The 21,212-nt window shown below is 40.7% G+C and overlaps 1 protein-coding gene across 2 annotated transcripts in view; it reads left to right on the forward strand.

Moving 5' to 3' along the window:
* LOC137294600 (acyl-CoA:lysophosphatidylglycerol acyltransferase 1-like) overlaps positions 1 to 9,508 on the forward strand; it is a 175,194-nt gene extending 165,686 nt beyond the window's left edge. For both annotated transcript variants that reach the window (XM_067825654.1, XM_067825653.1), the window contains one exon: positions 2,546 to 9,508. In XM_067825654.1, coding sequence (XP_067681755.1) covers positions 2,546 to 2,973 — 428 coding nt within the window. In that variant the 3' untranslated portion in view covers positions 2,974 to 9,508. The remainder of the gene's footprint in view (positions 1 to 2,545) is intronic.
* Positions 9,509 to 21,212: the final 11,704 nt, after the last annotated feature.

Raw genomic sequence — 21,212 nt, forward strand, 5'->3', positions numbered from 1 at the left:
AAATACAAGTGTCTTTTGAACAATGGAAGCACAGGGGTTTTGGATAGGTGTAGGGAAGTATCTATTTGGACATAGTGAACTAAATGCCATTGAAAGGTGGAACAGTGATTTACCTCTGTATTAGGCTAAATACAAAAATGTGAAATGTCTCTTGGGCATAAGCACATCACATGTATTTGTGCGCATAACATGTTTTTATTGCCATTTTAAAAAAAACAATTTTGTCTTTGCCGCATCACGATCATATATTTGTCCACTTTAAGAATGAGTGTCTGCAACCAATCACAGTCCAATCAAATGCAAGACGGTTAAATATATTTAACCGATCAGACAACGGCTACTATTTAGGGATTGGAGGGACTTTCAAAGTATTCAGGTCACCGACACAGATCTCTCCAGAAACATGGTTACCATTAGCTAATATTTCCGCAAGATGACACCCTTGAATATTGCCAAAAACACTATTTTCAGCGACTGTTTTCTTACCGTTGTCATAGCTGTACATATGCCGTATGTATCACCCGGAAGCGATCGTATGCTAAATAGCATTCGAAATCGTTCGGGTACGAACCTTTCCGAGATAAAAAGTTCAAAACGTATGTGCAAATGTGCATTTTCGCAATTTGGTAAGCTGTGTTCTGATTGGTGAATCTCAAAGGTTACCTGATGCGACCTCCCATAAGGTTTTATCAGTGGTGGAGTGTAATAGAAAGTACTGAGGATAAGTTTACTTAGACTGCCTAATATGCATACCAAATAATGGTGTAATGACTTTTTAATATGTATAGTCAACACCTCGTCTGTTTGTCTGTCCATCTCCCCATCCGTCCTTAATCATTTTGTTTCCGGAGCAGAACTCAAAAACCGTTCAATATTTTTCTGAAAAACTTGGTAGGTATGTGTGGCAGAATCCAGAGTGGTGCCTTTTGCTATATACAGGTTTTTGTGATATATTATTTCCCCAGTTTCAATGGAAACATTTCAGACTTAGTCTCAAAATGGAGGGATGGGCTTCATTTCCGGAGCAGAACTCAAAATCCGTTCTTTATTTTTCTGCAAAACTTGGTAAATATACCAGTCAGAAGCTAAAATGGTGCCTTTTGCTATTTACAGGTTTTTGTGATTTCTTAGTTTCTCAGTTTCCATGGAAACAATTCGGACTTGGTCTCAAAAGTGAGAGGTGTGTTTAGTTTCCGGAGCAGAACCCAAAAGCCGTTCAATATTTTTCTGCAAAACTTGGTAGATATATGAAGTGGTGCCTTTTGCTATGTATAGGTTTTTGTGATTTATTATTTTCTCGGTTTCCATGGAAACGTTTCAGACCTTTGTTCCCAGAGCTTCATTCCCAGAGCACAACTCGAAAACAATTTGATATGTTTCAGCAGATCTTGGCAGATATATGAGACAGATCTTGAAATGGTGACTTTGCTGGTTACTGATATATGGCATTTATAATTTTCATGAATTCCATGGAAACAATTCAAACTTAGTCGAAAAAAACAATGAGTAACTCTCAGATGATTTGTCCTTTCAAACATGAGGGGGCCGGGGGGATATGTCATCTTCTGATGACTCTTGTCAGAATATCTTATATTTTAGGAGTTATTTTAACAGAGGTAATATATATTACTACTTTATTAGTTTAATGCATATTTCGACAAAAATTTAACATAATAATTACCAAAGACTCAGCCCTTTTCTACGTTATGTGGTATGTGGTACATTTTACAGTTTGACAAGTTACTGTTGACTTCTTGCGGCAAGTGCTATTTTGTATAAACAAAATGTTGGCAATTAGTTGTCAAAAATGACCTCACTGAGTTAATAACACAGGTGTAGGGGGCCATGGATTATGAGGCAGTTAGCAGTTTGTGTTTTGATGAAAAATTATGTGAAATTGATGCTATCACAAAAGGCATGAAAACAGACCCTTGCAAACAAAGTTGTACACATGTAGATTGAGGTGATTCTTACATTTTCTCCAATGTTACTGTAAACAGGTTTGATGAATGAAAATGGGTATTTTAATCAAATATAATGAACTCAAGGAATATTGTTTTATTATGTTTTCATACATTTTTGGATGGCGATGCTTACTCAAGCTACAACACAATGTGTTGCATCACAGCATACGTCATAAGTACTTGGCTGTTGGCATGTCTTTGGGATTAAGTTGTCTTTTATAAGTTATCACAATGTTCTGCTGTTTGTCTAGTTATTCAATGAAAACCCTTAATGTTTTTTTAGCATTTACAAAACCACAAATATGTATGATTAACACTGTTTATAATAATCAACACTGAATTTTGCTAGTTTACAACATGATGAACGGATTACCCAGATGTTTAACCAAATTTGCAGTATCATGAAGAATGTTATTGTGATGGATGACTATATATCACTGTCTAATTGAAGTCATTTGATACGTTGAATTTTTGCAGCTTATTTAACTAAGATTTTCATATCCCTTTGGCGTGTTTATATGATTTGAGACATTTCACTATGCTCATCTATTTCATGGCATCTTTCTGCTTTCCCCTAACAGATGAAGATGTTTTCCATGGCTCCCTGTTACAGTGGATTATTGATGTAACCATAGTTTATCCAAAGGATAACCCACTGACTCTGGTAAACATAGGAGCAGGATCATGGTCAGCTTGTGATGTGCTCCTCCATTTTAGAGCTTACCCTGTCTCAGATGTACCCAGAGATGAAGAGGGGATGAAACAGTGGCTTTTCAAGAGGTTTGCTGAGAAAGAGATAATGATTGAGGAATACTACAGCCATGGAACACCACTCAGTCAAACCGATGATCAGAAACGCCTTTTAGCTCGCAGAAAAGATGGAGCCTGTCATTTTGATGGATTACATGTTGTTTTTTTTCATTTGTTTTATCTAATTTCATTCTATTTTCAATGTCTCTTCATTTGGAAACCGATATTTGTTTGTATCTCACAAGCCTTTACACTCTGAAATTGTACTTTATTGTATTGATACTGGACCACTGTTATTACTGAAAATGTAGCAACTGATGTTGTCACAAAAGCAAGGAATATTCACTGACCTGAGAAGAAGTTCCCACTGATCATCTTTAATTGACTTCAAACAAATGTGGCATTGACAGTCAACTCTTTCATATCTCAGCTAAATGTGAAATAGACTAAATGCATGTTCACGGTACAGGTATTTGGAAATTTTAACTATAAACTGTATATTTATATACTTATCCTATCTCATGATTTGCATGTGTCTCTCTTGCTTCGATGAGTGGAACAAATTAGAACTTTCCATGTAGGCCTCTCTTGTCCATACGCCCATGTCCCACAGGCTGCTCTCTTTATAGGATAGGTCCATAGTCCTATGCTGAGCATGCAGCATGCTCCCCTATCTACCCATGTGACTACTTCAAAGTGATCATTCCTCATGGTTGGACAGCAGGTCGTAGATTACCGCATGTCTCAAGCACTGACAGTTTACATTGTATTGGCGTATGACAACCGTAGATAGTAAAGAGACAAGGGAGGCCGAATCTGACTAGCATAGTACCTATACAAATGATGGGTTCTCCTAAGCCCCTTGGCTTACTAGGCACAATCACTCCCAAGGATGGGTGCTCTCAAGCAATGTGGTGTTCGGCCACAACCCTCGCATATGCAAAGCGACGCTACTAAGTGAGTCACCTCACTTCGTCATGATTCATCAGAGTACCCCGTAATCAAAGTCTTAAGACTAGTAATCAGGGCCCGCACCTGCTTCAAGACTGCCCCCATCATGAAGAGGGGAATAGGAAACTGGTTTGGAAAGCTCACAAGTTTAATACCAAAAACAACACCATGTGGCTTCCTCCACTAACCACAGTAAGACCACAGCTGTGTGCTAGGGTACTTAGAAGCTAGAATGCTACGAATTCCACAAAGGAATTCGGAAAGGACTCTCTACACCTAAGTGATTGCTGAGCAAACAAAATTGTCAAACTCTTCTACATTGCAAATACGGGAACTAACAACTGCAGATCCATATAGACACTAATTACAATCACCCAGTAAAACTGAGTGAAGTGTTCTAATCCCAAAGAAACAAGAGCAAAAATCAGAAGTAAAATTCAGAATTTTATTCAGTATGAACACTCAAGCGAAACCATAAATGCATACAGTACTCATCTCTTCGTTGATGGACTGATGACAGCTGCTGGGCCAAGACTAGGGTCTAAACTGGTGGAGACTTTAGACATCAGTGACCAATAAGTCCTTCAGATAATGGGAGGAAAACACTATACAAGCGCCAAAAGTAAACCTCCATGATGACCATCAAGAAACAGTTGCTGTGCAGAGCCATAGCAGAGGCTAATGCATGGCACTTGTGAGGACTGGAAGCTGCTGGGGGAGGCAGACCAGCAAAGGCATATGCCCACAGTATGGTAGCACACATCCCAAAATATAAAGTTGTCCGTGAGACGTCAACCCTGGAGGCAGAAGGTAGCGGGATGAATAGTGTCTTGCACTCTTGGGAGACAGTTAAGAAGATCCTCAGAGATCTTACAGGTCAGAGAGATAAATCTTCAACATCATCAGGCCCAAGAATAGTTGACAATAGAGGAATAGTAAACATTCTGTGTGGTTGTCCTGGTTTTATGGCAACGAAGTCCCAACGTAAAAACCAGAAAAACTGCCATGGCATGCATGTAACTCCGAAATATGAGTCACAGTAGCTAGTGCTATAAGAAAGAAAATTTTGAATGTTAACAGTTCAAGCTCTTATTCACTAGACATCAAGTGATGGAGGATGACTGACAATTCCCATGCTGGAGGTCTAAACTTCTAGATTGGTCAGCAAGTCTGAACAAATGAAGCAGATACTGGAGCTCAGGAGTAGTAGACACCCTGGTTCCAGTAGTTGTTGACAATATGATACCTTTTAAATTTTTTGTGTAGTGCATAATGTTGTAGAAATTCTGCGACCACCTGAGATGACTCCGTGGTGGGAGAAATAAATTTCCCTAATACCACAATAATGTTCAAATTTCTTCCATTTATCATCATACAATGATACAATGAGTCCTGTGCACAGAAGTTATAGCTGTAGCTACTCTGTGTGAGTAACCCTTGGCTCTCAGAGATTTCTGTAAATGCACCAAGTTTGCACATTGAGGGTTTTTGATGACCTGTGGTACATGTCCGAATAATGATGAAGTAAGTCATCGCTGGCAGATAGCAGTACTGGATTCGGTTCTGATAGTTTTTTTTAGGCCGACGAACCAAATTCTTGCTTGCCAAAAGGGCGCCACACCTGAGGATCCAGAATCAGGGACACGAACCATGGCAGCTGATGTTTGTATCGAGTAGCGAAGCGAACAGATCTATGTCTTGTTGAGATACCTGGTAGATCATCAACTGGAATATCAGGGACATTAACTCTGTAAATGATGGCCGTTTGGGACGAGACAGAGCGTTGGTTATAACATTCCTTGCCCTCGGAATATGTCAGGCTCTGGCAACAATGTGGAGAGAATCGATGAGATGGTAGAACCACCACTTCATCTGAAGCAGAGCTGTTGATCGTGTCGAGCCTTGATGGTTATGTATGATACTTCTGTCAAGTTGTCTGATTAAATCAGTATTGGATGGGATTACTGGAGTTTTCCTGCCCAATGATGAATGGCTAGAAAACCTTGAATTCCAACTCATTGATGTGAAAGGCCTTTTCTGCAGGTGAAGAGTCGGTGTGAAGGGCACCCTAAAGACCCCGGCGCAAACATTCTGCTCGTCAAGTCACCAACAAAGAACTGGTCGTAGTTGCCCTGGAAGACAAATCAACTCCCTGGGGTTGTCATTTTGGATGTATGGGCACAGAAATATCTGGAGAGGGTGAAGTTCTACTTTGCCCCTGTAAGTCAGTGCTTGTGCCGACGTCAATAACTGTAGTAACTCTTGCCCTGGTGCCCAGAGGTTAGTATTGATTATGTGGACCCAAACATAAAAAATGATTGCCTGGATAGTGGACAATCTCAAACTTTTTAAAAAATGCAGTCTGGGGAATGCTTTCTAAGACAATTTATTAACATTTCTACATTTTATTTGATTACATAGCAATTGACTTCAATCACCCTGACACCATGTCCATTCATTTCTCAAATGGACACTTTTTTGGCAAAGAATGTGAAGAAGTTGAAACAAGTGAAAGATGGTTTGTGAGCTGTGAAATTCTCATTTGGTCACTTCTCCTATGTTTGATGAGGACATCATTGCATTGTATCTGAAATTGAACAATTACTCTTTTCTCATTTAGGACCAGGAGCTTATGCTGCAGTTCCATCTACCTTCCATCAACATGATTTTGTCAGCCACTGAAGCAGGAGCTCTGTCTGTTTCTCTTGCGGAGACCCAGGACCAGGCTGGTATCAGAGTGGCTATGACTATGATTCAAGTGGTACTCAATCAGATTTCTCAGTTCTTGGGTTATATGTTGGATAAGGCATCATGGTCGGCAGAGTCAAACTTTGTGGGATGATCATTATGGTGTTAAGTGTTTTTGCCAGCCATTGGTCAGCACCTGATTTGTTTAATAGAGCCATTCATGATGTCACCAGGAACATTATCCACAAAGTACACTTTCAAGTTTCAGCAGAGCTACTCAAATTCTAGAAAATGCAACTTTAGGAATCCTAGAAACATAAGGGACCAGCTCAGTTCATACCTTTATTCCAGGCTTACAAGATTTTTTCCGATCCCGCAATTCATTTTTGTGACAGACCGAGAAGACAGTCCAAGTCTCCTTCAACACACGACCAGATTAGATGCAGCTCTTGGATCTGGCAAACATTGACTGCTGTCCAACTGGTAATCCACCCAAAGCAGTACCTATTATAGACACTCGTAAGACTTGATGTATTCAGGGTATCCACTGCCAGTGCAGGGCCCTCCAGTTTTGGCATTTGCTATTTACCCATATTACAAAACCTTTCTACATCGCTGGGGCATTGTGTTCAAAGCTTATATTGATGATTGCCCAACAAGATTGACAGGTCCTACTTCATCAACTACAGTTCACAGTTGACCACCAAACTACATTTGTGGTTGGATTATCAATCTCAAGAAGTCATAATTGATCCCAACTCAGAGACTTCAGTTCATCCGGCTGTCTTCCCCACACGTCTGGGGAAGGGGTTCTTTTCCAAGACAGGTGGGTCAAAATACTCTGTTTGGTACCTCTAGCACTGTCAAAGGAGAAATCATTGTGATAGTGGCAGGAACTACAAGGATTGCTAACCTCTGCTCGAGCTCTGATGTCCAGAGGCCAATTACAACTGCAACTGATTCAGAGGTTGCTGATTTGGAGTTGGTTCGTCAGTCTACTAGATAGCCCCGATCCAGACAATCCGTTACCCAAACGTGACAATGTACAGGCCATTTCACCTTTTTCTTCATGCGTGATCATGGGAAACAGTTCCAAAGCCGGGCTGGCCAGATTAGAGACATAAGACTTTAATGAACTGGTGCTCTCTGTAAATCGGAGTAAGGCGAGTCACATGCCTTGACCTAACGTTGCAGCTAAATACCACATTGCTCTGGAGAGTCCAAATGTCCTGGGAGCTTTGTTCTGTGTGAGCCAAAGGGTTGAGGACAACCTCAAGTAAGGAGTTATGTGGTTAATCGCCAGATTATGCTCATGAGACGCCTTTTGTATGACATATTTTCATGATTCAGCAACAGATACTTGGTATTCTGTGGTCCACCATCCTCCCATGCGATAGGTACAATATGTGAGATAGGATAAGTTGAATGATTTGAAAATTTCAGTCAATTTTATGTTTATAATACTGATCCTATCTCACATGATAGATATCTGCCCAACCTACCTCACAGATGGACAGAGAGAGAGAGAGAGAGAGAGAGAGAACAATATATATGAGATAGGATAAATATTATTAGTACACAATTTATGTGTCTAAAATTTTAAATTTGGCTTTGAAAAATTCCAGCTTGCACATCACAATCAGAGGTGAGGTGAGGTGAAATGGGGTTTCATGTCACACTTGATTATTTCGCCCATGTGATGATGCGCATGTGTGTGTGTGCTTTCCCACTGAGATAACATACTGCAGTTGAGCATGAATATCCCACTCAGACACGTACTGACTCTGAGTCGACCAGTTTTTGCTGTGCCTATTAATGCTGAGTGCCAGACAGAGACCAACAAGTGCCATATTTTAACGTCTTTTGGTGTGACGCGGACGGGGATCAAACCCATGACCTGTAGGTGGATGCTCTTACCACTACACCACAGCGGGGGGTCACTGTGTATAATTGAGTCTGGGCCAGACAATCGAGCGATCAACACCATAAGTGATCCTGACCACGCAATCTCGAGCCTCTCCTCTTATGACAAACATCGGGTACTGGAGTTCAGTTCTAACCTGGATATTCACGTGTCCCTTACAAGGTTGCTGCAATGTAGTGTTTTTTATTGAAAAATAAAAATTGAAATATCTATACTCACCTGATACTGAAAATTGAACGCCCCTTGAATGTTACGGAAAACACGTTAATTTTATCCTACACTGTGTGTATATCATGCCATGGCTGACAGAAAATCAGTCTCTGCATAGTAGGTATGCATGACGTTTAACATAATGGGAACACGAACGACTTGTCTCGGAACGGCCAGTTATGCATGACGTCATCTAAGCAATCGATTCCAGACAGCCAGTTTGACTGTTTACATCATTCCTGGCTTAAGTCCAGTCAGTGACAAGGCTGCACGGAGCTTACTGATGGAGCACAACATACAATCCAGTTTTGCTCCAGCGTCACAAACAGACATGTTTTGCTGGGTACAGAGAGTATCTACATAACAGGACTCAAGATTGGAATGGTTTTTGTTCATGAATCAAGATTTGGACAGCTCAGATGGCAGGGCAAGGGTATACTGACAAGTGCCTTGTTCAATTGTTTTGTGGTCTTAGCTTTATGGTATGCGTTGGATTCATATCCTTGGACACGATGTCATTGCCAATGGCATGTTTGACAAGTGTGTAGGAAAGGGAAAAGATCACTGGGCCTCATGTGCAGCCGTTCATTCAAGGACAGAAATATAACTTCACACTTCAGCAGGATAAAGCACGTCTACATGCTGGTCATGTGGTGGATTTCCTGAGACAGCCGTACATTCTGGCACTCTTTTGGCCAGCCGTTTATATAGACCTGTGCCCTATCAAACACGTTCGGGATGAAACAGAGCAGTGTTTTTCCATGCTTGGAAACGGTGTAGGAACCTATACAGAAAGGTGAACTGATGGCTTTCCACTTGAATTGTTCTGTTCATTGTTTTATATGCAGATACAATGATTATTCTGTGAGTTCTTTTAAACCAGCCTGGAAACTAGGACCCAGCTGTAGACACATTTTTCACATCTTTACCTGTGATTTGTTTGTTACAAATGTCCAATAATTCAATTTCAAAGAAGTTTTGTGCAGTGTATTGAATAAACGATTTATTTCATCAGAGATTATATGTCCCAGTGTTGAGGTTTTTCATTCGCAGCTTATGCTAAGTATATCTAAGAAAATATGTGCACTTTTGAATAAGTGATTGCTATTGTTGGATAATTTTTACGTATGCAACAGCTGGAATTCCAATTAAGTTGATTACCGCTACAACCTGCAATAGGGTGCTGTGAACCAATACGATCCTTGGTCTGCATGGGGCGAAGAGAGAAAAATTATTTGCAACATGTCTTGCAGTCTGGCTAGCATATAGTCTTCCCAAAGCATTGTCCCTCTGTTCCACTGATAATCACGGCATGTCACTACTGTCGAGCATTTAATGATTTGGTGCATGTTCGGTGGATGCACGTGTATTGTCATTTTCATCAAATACGCACAAAAGCTCGTCCCATCATTACTTTAGTAACTGCGCTTTGACGACATATTTTGGGATCAAATACAGAATCTGAAACCAAATAATGTATTTCAGTGAATTACGTTTTTCAGAGAGTGGCAAGTTTGTCTCTATAAAGGCCAAGAAAGCCTTGTTTGAAGTTTGAAGAACGATGTATTCATGTGTGCAGTTTACCTATTTGGTACAATATTTTGAATCTCAGAGGTATGCCAGTGTTATATGGTTCAGTGTCGTGGGGCTTTCAGCGCCTATAGTGTATAGAGAGAATACAACATTAGCGATGAAAGGGTTTCTAAACATTCGTATAAGAACTCAGAATGTATCAGCTATGGCTGAATGTGGCAGAGTCTCAGTTTATTTGTCTTCTGAAATAAGTTAAATTTTGCCTAACCATAGCTAAATCATATGAAATACTGTTCTCATTGGATAAAGTTCATTGTCATACACAGGCTTCATCGGTTAAACAATTTTTATTTAGCTATGGATTTGGTTACATTTGGATGTTGGAGGGTGTTGGCAGTGCCAAAACATTTTTGTCATTTAAGCAAGATGTTACTGGTATCTTAACTCAGGAAAGGAAATCTAGCTTGCTTTGTAGCCGCAGATATGACTTCATTCAAATTGAATTTACAACCGGAATGGTATGTAACTCATGATGACTGTTTTTTACATCGTCGTACAATTTGAACTTGAATATTACAACGAAGTAAAAATATTGCGAGTGTGTAAAGTGTGTTAGTTAGACATGATATCGAAGATGAATTTCATTTTGTTATGATATGTCCAGCGTATGAAAGCTTAAGCTCAGTATACCTACTGTCAGTCTGTACATCCAATAATATAAAAACCAGGCCATGCTTGCTGAACAAACAAATTGAAATATATATATATATATAGTGAGTGGTATAAACTTGAGATGGGTAGTATATATATATCATGAATAAATGATAGTTGTGTTTTAAATATGTCTTTGGTTGGTTGGTTGGTTGTAAACTTTAAAGGGTCTCCTGTCGTAATTCCCCTCAGAGGGGGTAGTTAATGAAGAGCCCCATTAACTATCTAGTAATACTGATTACGTTCACCTAATCAGCCAATGAACAAGAGTTATGCAGAAATTCTGAGTAGCCCAATTAGAGGGCGTATACATGATCATAAATTAGTTAGTTTCTGTCAGTCAGTATTCTTATGCCAATACTGAGAGCATGCCGAATTGGAGGGCATCCGATTGTAGTTGTGCAAATGTAACATAACTGTAATTTGCCCATAACCATGTGTGTTAGCGGGATGACATACCCTCGTTGCGTTGGTATTTATAGGAAGAGTGATAATGTATTGGAAAGCCTGAGGGTAGATTATAGAAGTTGTTGCGTCAGTAATGAAGCGTACAACTTCATGGATAGCAACTTCTTATTTATTGCATAGAGCGGAGTTTTCGGTGTAGATTCTTACACCGTTACAATGTCATTTAGCAGAAGTTGCTATCCATAACGCTGTATAGTTCATCATGTAAGTGAATGGGTGAGTTTAGTTTTAAGCCGCACTCAGCAGTATTCCAGCTATGTGGCGGCATAAAAAAATCGAGTCTTGACCAGGCAATCTAGTGGTCAACAGCATACACAACGATCTGCGCAAATGAGAACCGATGACATGTGTCAACTAAATCAGCAAGCCTGACCACCCGATCCCGTTAGTCGCCCCTAACCACAAGCATTGTGGCCTTTTGTACCAAGCAGGAGTCAAAGAAACTTATCTTGATTAGTCAAACATTTTATTAATTTTAATGTCAATGTCATTAACAGCTGAATTGTCATAAAGATCTAAGGTATATATATATATGCTGAAACGGAAACATTTTTACACTTTCTCTTCTGAATGCAGCTATACTTATTTTTGTAAAAGGTTGTTGCTGAAGAGACAAGTTATGTAACTGCAAAGACAATTCAATACAAATTTGAAAATACCCAATATATCTGGAAGGTCTTTGTTCATCTAGATTTGCTATGTCCTTGCATTAGGACCATTAAGTGTATATTTGAAGTAACAATTGATATTTTCCTTAACAATTTGTATGTTCCACACCTTTCAAGAATACTTAAAGGACTTATGTTGTTACTGCAAAGACAGTTTAAATTAATAACCTTTCATTTTTGTTTTTATTTCCTGATTGATTCTGATGTGCATTAATATATGAGATACAATTATCTTATGCTTAACAAAGAAGTCTGTACTTGAAACTTTGAATGCTTAGGTCCATTTTTATTTGAAAGTTATTTGAAAGACAGTGTGTGACTGACGATACTAAATATGATAGCGTAATAATACGCCTGCAAAACCATCAAAGCGTTGAACGCCTAGTTTCCTAAACAAAGGTAATGGGTGATAATCTAATAAAAACAAAACAGTGAAAACATTCTCTTCAAATCACCTTCAGTGCAATATTTTTTTTATGAGAGACATCTGAGGGGATACCAAGAGTACTGAAAAGTACTAACCGATTTCACTTTTCCAGCTGACACATACAATCATAGAACTGAATTTGCAAGTGTGTGTAACAAAATAACAGATAAGGTAGAATTTACAGTTCAATATCTTTAAGTATCAATGTATACTGAGTCAAAAGAAACTTCTCCAAATGTAATTTTTAAAGATAATGATTTTTCTCTGATGGGATCCCTATCTTTCAACTTTAGAAAAACGGTAGCAAAAACCCACTCAAACCCGTCCAATTGTCGTGCAAATGACGTCAGTGCCAAATCAGGTTTTGCACAGGCAGTCGATCACATGAAGGCGTCTTCATTTGCAGGTGTTTGCATTGTCCTGAAGAAGTGAAAAAAACACTTTTAAACCACAGTTCTAACGGTACTTTAAATGCCACGATTGTCAAATGTGCAACGTGAACGTGCCGTTGGCAAGTTGCAAGCTGGAAGATCAGTTATTGACGTCGCAAGAGCAATGGGATGCAGACGTCATACTGTGTATGACTTGTGAGGTTGTCTACAACAAACTAGCACCACTATTGATCACTTAAGGTCGGGTCGTCCACGTGTGACGTCACGGGCAGAAGACCGTCAAATCGTCCTACGTCACCTGTGACAGATTTCTGCCGGCTACATGAACCAGGGCTGAGATATTTAGAGGATGCCTGTCCTCATAGACCATTCGAAATCACTTGCAGACTGCCAATTTCCAACAATATTGACGCCTTCTGCTGTGGGCCCAACATTACCTCTGATGGACCAAGAGAGACTGGAATCAAGTCATCTTTAGCGATGAATTTTAACATTAAACGAGACTTACCTGGAAGTTGAAGTTTGATGTAAATTCCACTGACCTATAAAGTACTGAGGAATAACATGAGATGTAGGAATCAGTTATTAGCTGAAAATATGCTTCCTTGTAACCCGGGGTTGGGTTGGGAGGGCATGTTATTCCTCAGTACGTCATAGGTCGGTGGAATTTACATCAAACTTCAACTTCCAGGTAAGTCTCGTTTAATGTTAAGATTCCACCTCCCCATTCCATACTTCCGGAGTACCATGAGATTTTTAGAGAAAGAAGCAAATTTTCTTCAACCAATAGCAAGGCATAAGTATAAGCACCTCTCATCACAGCAATCTGTTTTTGATGAACCGACATACTGGCAAGTTTGGACGGTAACAATGGACAGAACTAAGCAATAGCAAACAACTAAATCTCTAACTAGATGGGCTCTAATCCTAAGGTTCTATGTTCAGAATCCTTTCACTAAACATTTCTTGACTAGAAATAGGTTTTTGTTTGTAGAACTGTCTAAACACACAATCCCTGCTCCAACCAGCTGTTCTCAGGATAATCTGTACTTTGGCACAAGCAGCTGCTGTCATAGAGGCAGCCCTGACACTATGGAGTTTGAATATTGAAATATCAACCCCAGCCTGAGCCAAAACAGTCTTAATCCATCTACTCAATGTATCTTTCGATACCCTTTTGTAAGGTTTGCTAAAGCTCACAAACAAAGCTGTCTCTTCCCCTCTGAGGTGTTGAGTCTTCTCCAAATAGAGTTTCAACAATCTAACAACACAAATACTTTGATGGGGATAGCCTACAAGTGTTATTTCACTTTGGTGAAAATCCGGTCTTTGACTGTTTCAACAAGTCAACAAATCTGATTTTTACCACATTATCTCCAATACATACATTTATACAGTCTATCAAATGCAAAGTCTGTACTAGTTGTACAACATCAACGACATGGCTAACTTAAATGTCAAGTGTTTTAAATCACAGTCTTCCTGGCTTCTCAGATGCTGCAGCACCAAGGAGACATCCCATGTGACATTATATCTGGGCAGAGCAGGTCTCAAGTTAAAAATGCCCTTCATAAACCTATTACCAAAGGGTGTTGGCCAAATTTCACTCCTTCTACACTGGCAATGGTAGATAAGGCTGACAGCCAAATATCTCTGTCTTTGCTCCAGAGCCACATCTCCCTCACAATGTCGTTGCAGCTAGATTTTGTATCTCCCATGTTGTTGACATATGTCACAGCTGTGGTATTGTCCATTTGTAGTCGAACATGTACATTCCTATGATGGAAACACATAGATTTCAGTGATACAAATGAGGCCAAAACTTCCAAACTATTAACATGCATTTCCTTTTCTGTTTGTGTCCATGGACCACCTGTTTTATCACCTTCACCCCCACCCCCAGATTTCGCGAGATCAGCACTGATACTGTCCGAAATGTCATCGTCATCGCCGAAGAAATCCTGCAATTTGGACATCAGCTTCTTGACTGCACTTATGTCCTCCTCGCAGTCATCCCCAGCTGCATCTCGCCACAATTGCGTCCATTGTGTCGTCCTCCTCTGCAACCAACTCTTCTGACGAATACACAAGCTGACAATCACTGTCATTATCATCGCCATCATGGCCGATTAGTCTCTTTACATCCGGTTTACTGATCTCTCCGCTCGGTTTCCCTGGTGAATGCTCGGCAATCTCTGTAACATGTGATTGACTTTTTCCCCAAAACTCTGTTTGAAGTCAATTAGTGCACTGTGGATAAACGATTGTGTTTCTGTAAGTATTGTAATGATAAGATAGTTGAAGATGTTATGCACTTCTTATTTGTGTGCCCAATGTATAATTTGGTAAGGGCTAGATATATACCATCTCTATTTTCCGATAACCCCACTGCTTACTCATATAAGCAACTAGTATGTAGTAAAGATCATCAAACCATACTCAATGTAGCAAAATATGTTAAACATTGTTTGTCTCTCTGCAGTGCATAATCATTGTCACTAATGCTATATCACAATGTTAATGTTCACAGATGTACATGGGCCGATGGCCTAAAAACGAATAAAACAGATAATACAGTGGATCTGTTGCATAGTTGCAGACTGCTCCTTTTGTTTCTATATCATCATCATTAACATTTGTTCCATAGGCGATAGTCCGGAACCTGACTACATGCCCTCGCCATGCACTGTCGGTAATATTGCCGACTGAGCACTTCTCTCGGTGGCAGCATGATTTTCACCAAACGTATCTGAATGCCTCTGTCCAGTTTGGGCGATTTCCCCATTCAAACTTTCAACCACAGTTCCATGGCAATTTACCTTGTCTTGTGCAAGACGACCTGCCACATCAAACAGGTTTAGGCGTGTCGCTTTAAAGACCTTCTCGCCAAGCAGTTCTTTGTCTCCACCGCAGGGTGACGCCATTGTTTGATCAGGCGAGACTGACCACAGCCCACGGCTGTAGGTCATAAGTTCGATGAATAGCATAAGTAATGCAATTCAAGTTTTTACCTGCACTACCACCACTAATTACACTCCGAACGAAAGTTCTTCAATCTCACCGGAAACACGTAAATCCAGAAATAAGCAATTTAAAACCTTGCCAACAAAACTCCGTGTCCGAGTCCTTGCAAAGCACAAGCGAACTGATTCCTACTTGTGCATGCGCACATCTCATGGTATTCTGGAAGTACGGAACAGGGAGGTGGAATCCATGTTTGCCCTCAGATTCGCGGACGGCAGGCATAGAGTCTAGAGACGACGTCGTCAACGGTATGCCCAATGTTGTGTACAGGAAGTCGACAGATTTGGGAGCGGAGGTGTGGGGTGCTTTCAGTGGGAACAGCTGTTCCTGACTTCTGGTCAACTGTGGAAACCTCACAGTTGCTGCTCACCCCTAAACTCGTTCCTTTCGTGGGAGCTCATGACCGATGTCTACAGTTCCACCATCATGTTGACACGAAATTTCTTTCAAAACGCTGGAATCAACGTCATGGACTGGCCAAGAGGTTTGCTAACCTTAATCCAATGGAGCACGTTTGGGATGCACTTGGAAGAAGGCTTCGAGGTCTTAGGAACCAATCTCAGAATTTGCGGGAACTTGGCGTTGCCTTACAAGAGCAATTGTGCAGAATCCCTAACCACCTGTTCACAAGCATCAGTCGATGAGGAGACCGCGTTTGATAGTGGAGAATGCGCGGGGCGGCCATACACAAATTGAACTGAGAAATTTCGAATTGTTTTTCTTGTGACTTGACATTCTGTATACCCATGTTTTGGAACGGCGGTGTAGCCTTATGGAACTTCTTGTGGCACTGTCAGTGTATGGAGTACATCAAACATATCTCAGCAATGAAATAATAACCATCTTACCATCTCTTGTTATTTTATAGTGCCCTTAAGAAAGAATGTGAAGTTTCATTTTTGACTCAGTATATGTTTAAGAAAAATATAAATATTACTGCTGTTACAAGAAAGACATTGTGGCTTCAACTTAATATTGAACATAATTAAGCCTCAAATATTATTGATATGTGAACTGTAACAATGTAGCTTGCCATTTGTGAAAATAGAAATTGATTATTTTGTATTTGAATCGTGTTGTCTTATGTACACCAAACAGCTGCAACTTTTGAGAATGACTCATATCCCCTATCTAGACCCAAAACGGAGAGGCGTATATCGTCAGGCCGACTGGGCAAAATAAGTTAGGGATATTGGTATTTTCTTATTGATGTTTCATCAGTGTGTTATGAATCAATAGATCATTATTGATAATTTCAAAATTTACATATATTCCTAACTAGTATATGTTAATTATTGTGTAGACATAATCGTATCCCAAAGAAAGCTGAATTCGACGGTCAGGTGATTTTGACGATTGCATTGCTAGCGCTATATCGGGGATGTATGTGCGTGGAGTGCACAAACCGTTTGATGGGTAGGGCAGATGTCCAGTTCCAGTCATGCGACCTTTTATTGACAATTGAAATCCAGAAGTTAAGTTATGTAAAGAGCAAAGAAACATCAATATTATTTACCCATGATCGTAAATACCACTTCAAATGCTAAATCAATTGCCTGTTTAACAAAAAATAGTGAGGGGAATCCGGCAAGATCAGTCATCTGCTGTTGATAGGTTATGTATTAAACAGGGAGCCAAGTGATCAAAACATTCTCTTGCTGTGCAGAGGTAAAAGTATGGCTCATTGTCAAAAACACATACGAAATACCCGACTCCACTGCTCGGGATTACCCCTCTCCGGTTTTACATGGTCTACCAAAACCCCATGTTTTTTTCTCCTATGCTTAGCAGTCGAAGGCGTTTGATTCCAGTCTCCATGTAATTTAATCAACACAGGAGGTATTCCTACGTTGAAGGCGAATGTACATCCTCCTCGTCTGAAAGAGTGACCACTGTATGACTTCGGATGATAGCAACAAGACACCAGCATACACTTAAAAGCTTTTAAGAAGCTGGCATACGTTAAGCGCTGAATTTGGTTGTTAACTAATAGTTGACGATCCGTACGCTCAGCTTGCAAGTGAGCGACTAACACCTGGGCTGACTTGCACAAAGCGATCTTAGCACTACAATGACTGTAACTCGCATTCTCCAGGCGCCGCTGGAGGTTACCGAGTTAAACCCAAATCTATTTACTATGGAAAAATACAAAGTTACAAAGAAACATGCTTTCCCCATTTCAACGCTATAAAATAATGCAGTGAGCCCAAAGGCACTGTCACATGTTAGCACTAATACTGAATATTCTGATACACATCGAATAATATTATGGTGTTACACCTCACATAGGCTCTCATCAGCACAGTGTCCATCCTGCTGTACAACCTACCAAAAAAGACGTAATTGCCAATCATACATTCACCCAGTCCGAAACTCTCTTCCTTTTTGAAAGTACGGCTAAGGGCGAGGTTAGGTATTCACAATGACCCCTGGAGATTGTTGGTTGTCGCGGGGGAAGTTCCAATTCTGACATCGCAAATCTTAATGCCATGAGAAGATCTGCAAAGGGTTCAGCTGCTGATTTTCTTTGTAGGCTATCAGAGTCTCTTTCCCTGGAAAATGCCCTGGAGCAGTTGGATTTGGTGCTTCGAGGAGTTTTCTATACGCTTCTCTCTGGGAATGACCTGAAGCATGCCACTCGTCACCTCTTTGATTCGGGGCTATAATTTAACAAGCTCTTGCTTGCTGGCCGCCAGGTCGAAGAAGCATTGACATCCCCTCGAGAAGCACATCTGATGCAGGCATCTTTATCTCAACCAACCAGCCAGCAGATGGATCATGTGATTTTTCGCCTAAGGGAGTAAGAAAATTGGAGTCCTAAGGGAATGGGTGAAGACGCAGGAGAACCACGCCCAATGCAATTCTTAGCACAAAACATCGTCAAAACCAAACAATTGCATAAATAAGGCCAAAGCCTCTAGAAATTCCTCTTCTTGTTCCTGTTCTTGTTCCTCTGGTCACTCTGCTGATTCCTTGGGTCCCGCTACTGGTTCCTCATCTAGTTATTCTGGTTCTTTAAGTCACCATACAACTATCCACCAATCAAATATATTGCTTTGATTGTGGGGCTCATGGGACTAAAGGGGGGCATTATGGTTGTCGTTCTTAAAACCCCTGAGATTCCAAACTATGGAGCAAGTATTAGACTCTGGAAATAGCTCCAACTGGATGCTGTCACATTTGAGGGATCACCTAATGTAGCCACTGATGAGGTTGAATACATCTCCTCTAGTCTTCTTGACACAGATTCACACATCTTGAGCATGCCACCAACAGACCGTCAAACATCTTCCTCTTCTAGACCTTGGGTCACTTTTAGTTCTAAAAGGCGCTGGGTTGTGTAATCGACCCTATCTTAGATATGTTAATACAGTCATTGATATTTCTAGCGGCTTTCTTGGTGAAGCTCTGCAGGTACCCTCCACTATTCTCATAGTACTGTCGAAACTGGCGATTTGGGTGTTAGTAACCCTATTACCAGTTACCTGTTACGATGACCGTTCGAACTTGTCGGGGATGATGTGAGCTCTGGTTGCATACTTGCTTGGCCCCTCCCAGCTGCTACCTCTGGGAATGATAAGTCTGACGACCGGGACGCCTAACTAACACATAGCATTCATGCACTGGCCCTCTGGCATCCCAGGGGTCACTCAACACAAGCTTAAGGTTCTATGCTCACATAGATCCTTTTCGTCATTACACAATATAGTGGCCTGGACAAGATGGAGTAAGTTCTATCCCAGCTATGAAAATGTACAATCCTGGCGTTCAAACTTTCTGCCAAATGTCGAACACATGCCCACACTGCTTTTGGTGCTGACGGGATCTTTTTAAGGTGGTCGAACCTCCTCCAACCTTGTCACATGACCCTATTCAATCCCTCTGATTTGTTAAAAGTTACATCATTCCATGATCTCACGTATGCCTCGTGATCGGGAAAATTCCATTAACTCCCGTCCATGAATCATCCTTGATAAATCTGTTTTATTCAACTACTGACGTATTCTCCTTTCCCGACGATTGGGTATTAATCTTATCCCTAGAAATAGCAACTCCAATGTCAATGATCTGTACTACACTATTTATCATGGATGCAATTTTGACCTTGTAACAGTACCTCCAACACAGTATCACCACAGAGTGCCCTTGGTTCTTGGTACCAATGCCATGGATTATGCTTGGGGTCTACGGGGTTCACCTATCTCGGGTTCATCTTCTCCAGTGTGGACTCGGGTGCGTAAGTGGTTTATTAATTCTAGGGTTGATATTTGTTGCACTGGTAAGTCACCAGACAAGGCTAAGGTTGAAGTTGCGAATCTCTCTTCAAAACCATCTAAGACGGTTCTTTGCTACTTAGAGCAGGTTGATTTCCTTGAAGGTCTTCCTTCTGAAGATGGGCTGACTATTCCTGATCTCCCGAACCACTTACTTTGGTCAATCTTACCTCTCTTTCTTTGTCACATACCCCAGAGCAGATCTCTCAGTTTCTTCTATCCGAGTTTGATGATGTCTTTAGTAAATCTGACTTAGATATGGGTTACACAGACTGAATGACTCACTGGATTATTGAGCACATCAACAAACAGACTTATAGGGAAAGACATTACCGCATTCCAACATCTGTATATATATGTGTGTGTGTCAAGAGGTTATGGATCATCTTAGACATACGTTGGATACCTATGTTTCACTCGTGGTAGTTGTACACAAGAAATATGCCTCTCTTTGCGTTTGTACGGACTTCAGAGAGTTGCCTGAGGACGGCATCACCACCCGTTTTGAGAAAACTGCAGCCCTTCAGACTAGGTCAGTTCCACAGATTGTGGACATATAAATCGCATATAAATCGTTTTGGGGTTACACTGGGTACTATCTATCGACGGTTTGTTCCTGACTGTGCCAAAACCACTAACTCTCTCCCAAATATGTTAGTTGTACTCTGTGGCAAGAAGTCCAAGACAGATACGCAGTGGAATTGGGGTACACAACAACAAACTGCCTTCAGAGAACTTGTGAGCAAGCTCAGCAGTGGTCCTGTTTAGGAAAAAAGAGTTTACCCATTCCCCTCTATCTGAATATTGATGCCATTAATAACCTATGCTAGCTGAGGATTGTCTCCTTTAGAGCGTAATTACCCAGTTCACAAATTAGAGTTTCTTGATCTAAGATCGGCCGTGAGGAAGGGAACTGATGAATGTCATGTTCTCCACCGCAACATATATTGGGACCGATGAAAACTCAATTCCCAAACCATGCACAGAGACCATGTACTGAGGGACGCGCCTCAGAACAAATTTGGAAATTACAGTGAGGCTTTGCGAGATCGGCGAGACTTGAAGGTTCACATCGGTGTTTTTACCTTCATCTGTATCATACAAGGTAACTTGAACTACTTTCATTTTATTTGGTAAGGGACGACAACCATTTATTGTAAGTATCTGACAACTGTGTGGAACACATAGTATCTTCGAAAGGAATATACAATTTACTGTGGTGATCCCC

This window comes from Haliotis asinina, chromosome 8, assembly GCF_037392515.1.
Source record: "Haliotis asinina isolate JCU_RB_2024 chromosome 8, JCU_Hal_asi_v2, whole genome shotgun sequence".
NCBI classification, from domain to species: Eukaryota; Metazoa; Mollusca; class Gastropoda; order Lepetellida; family Haliotidae; genus Haliotis; species Haliotis asinina.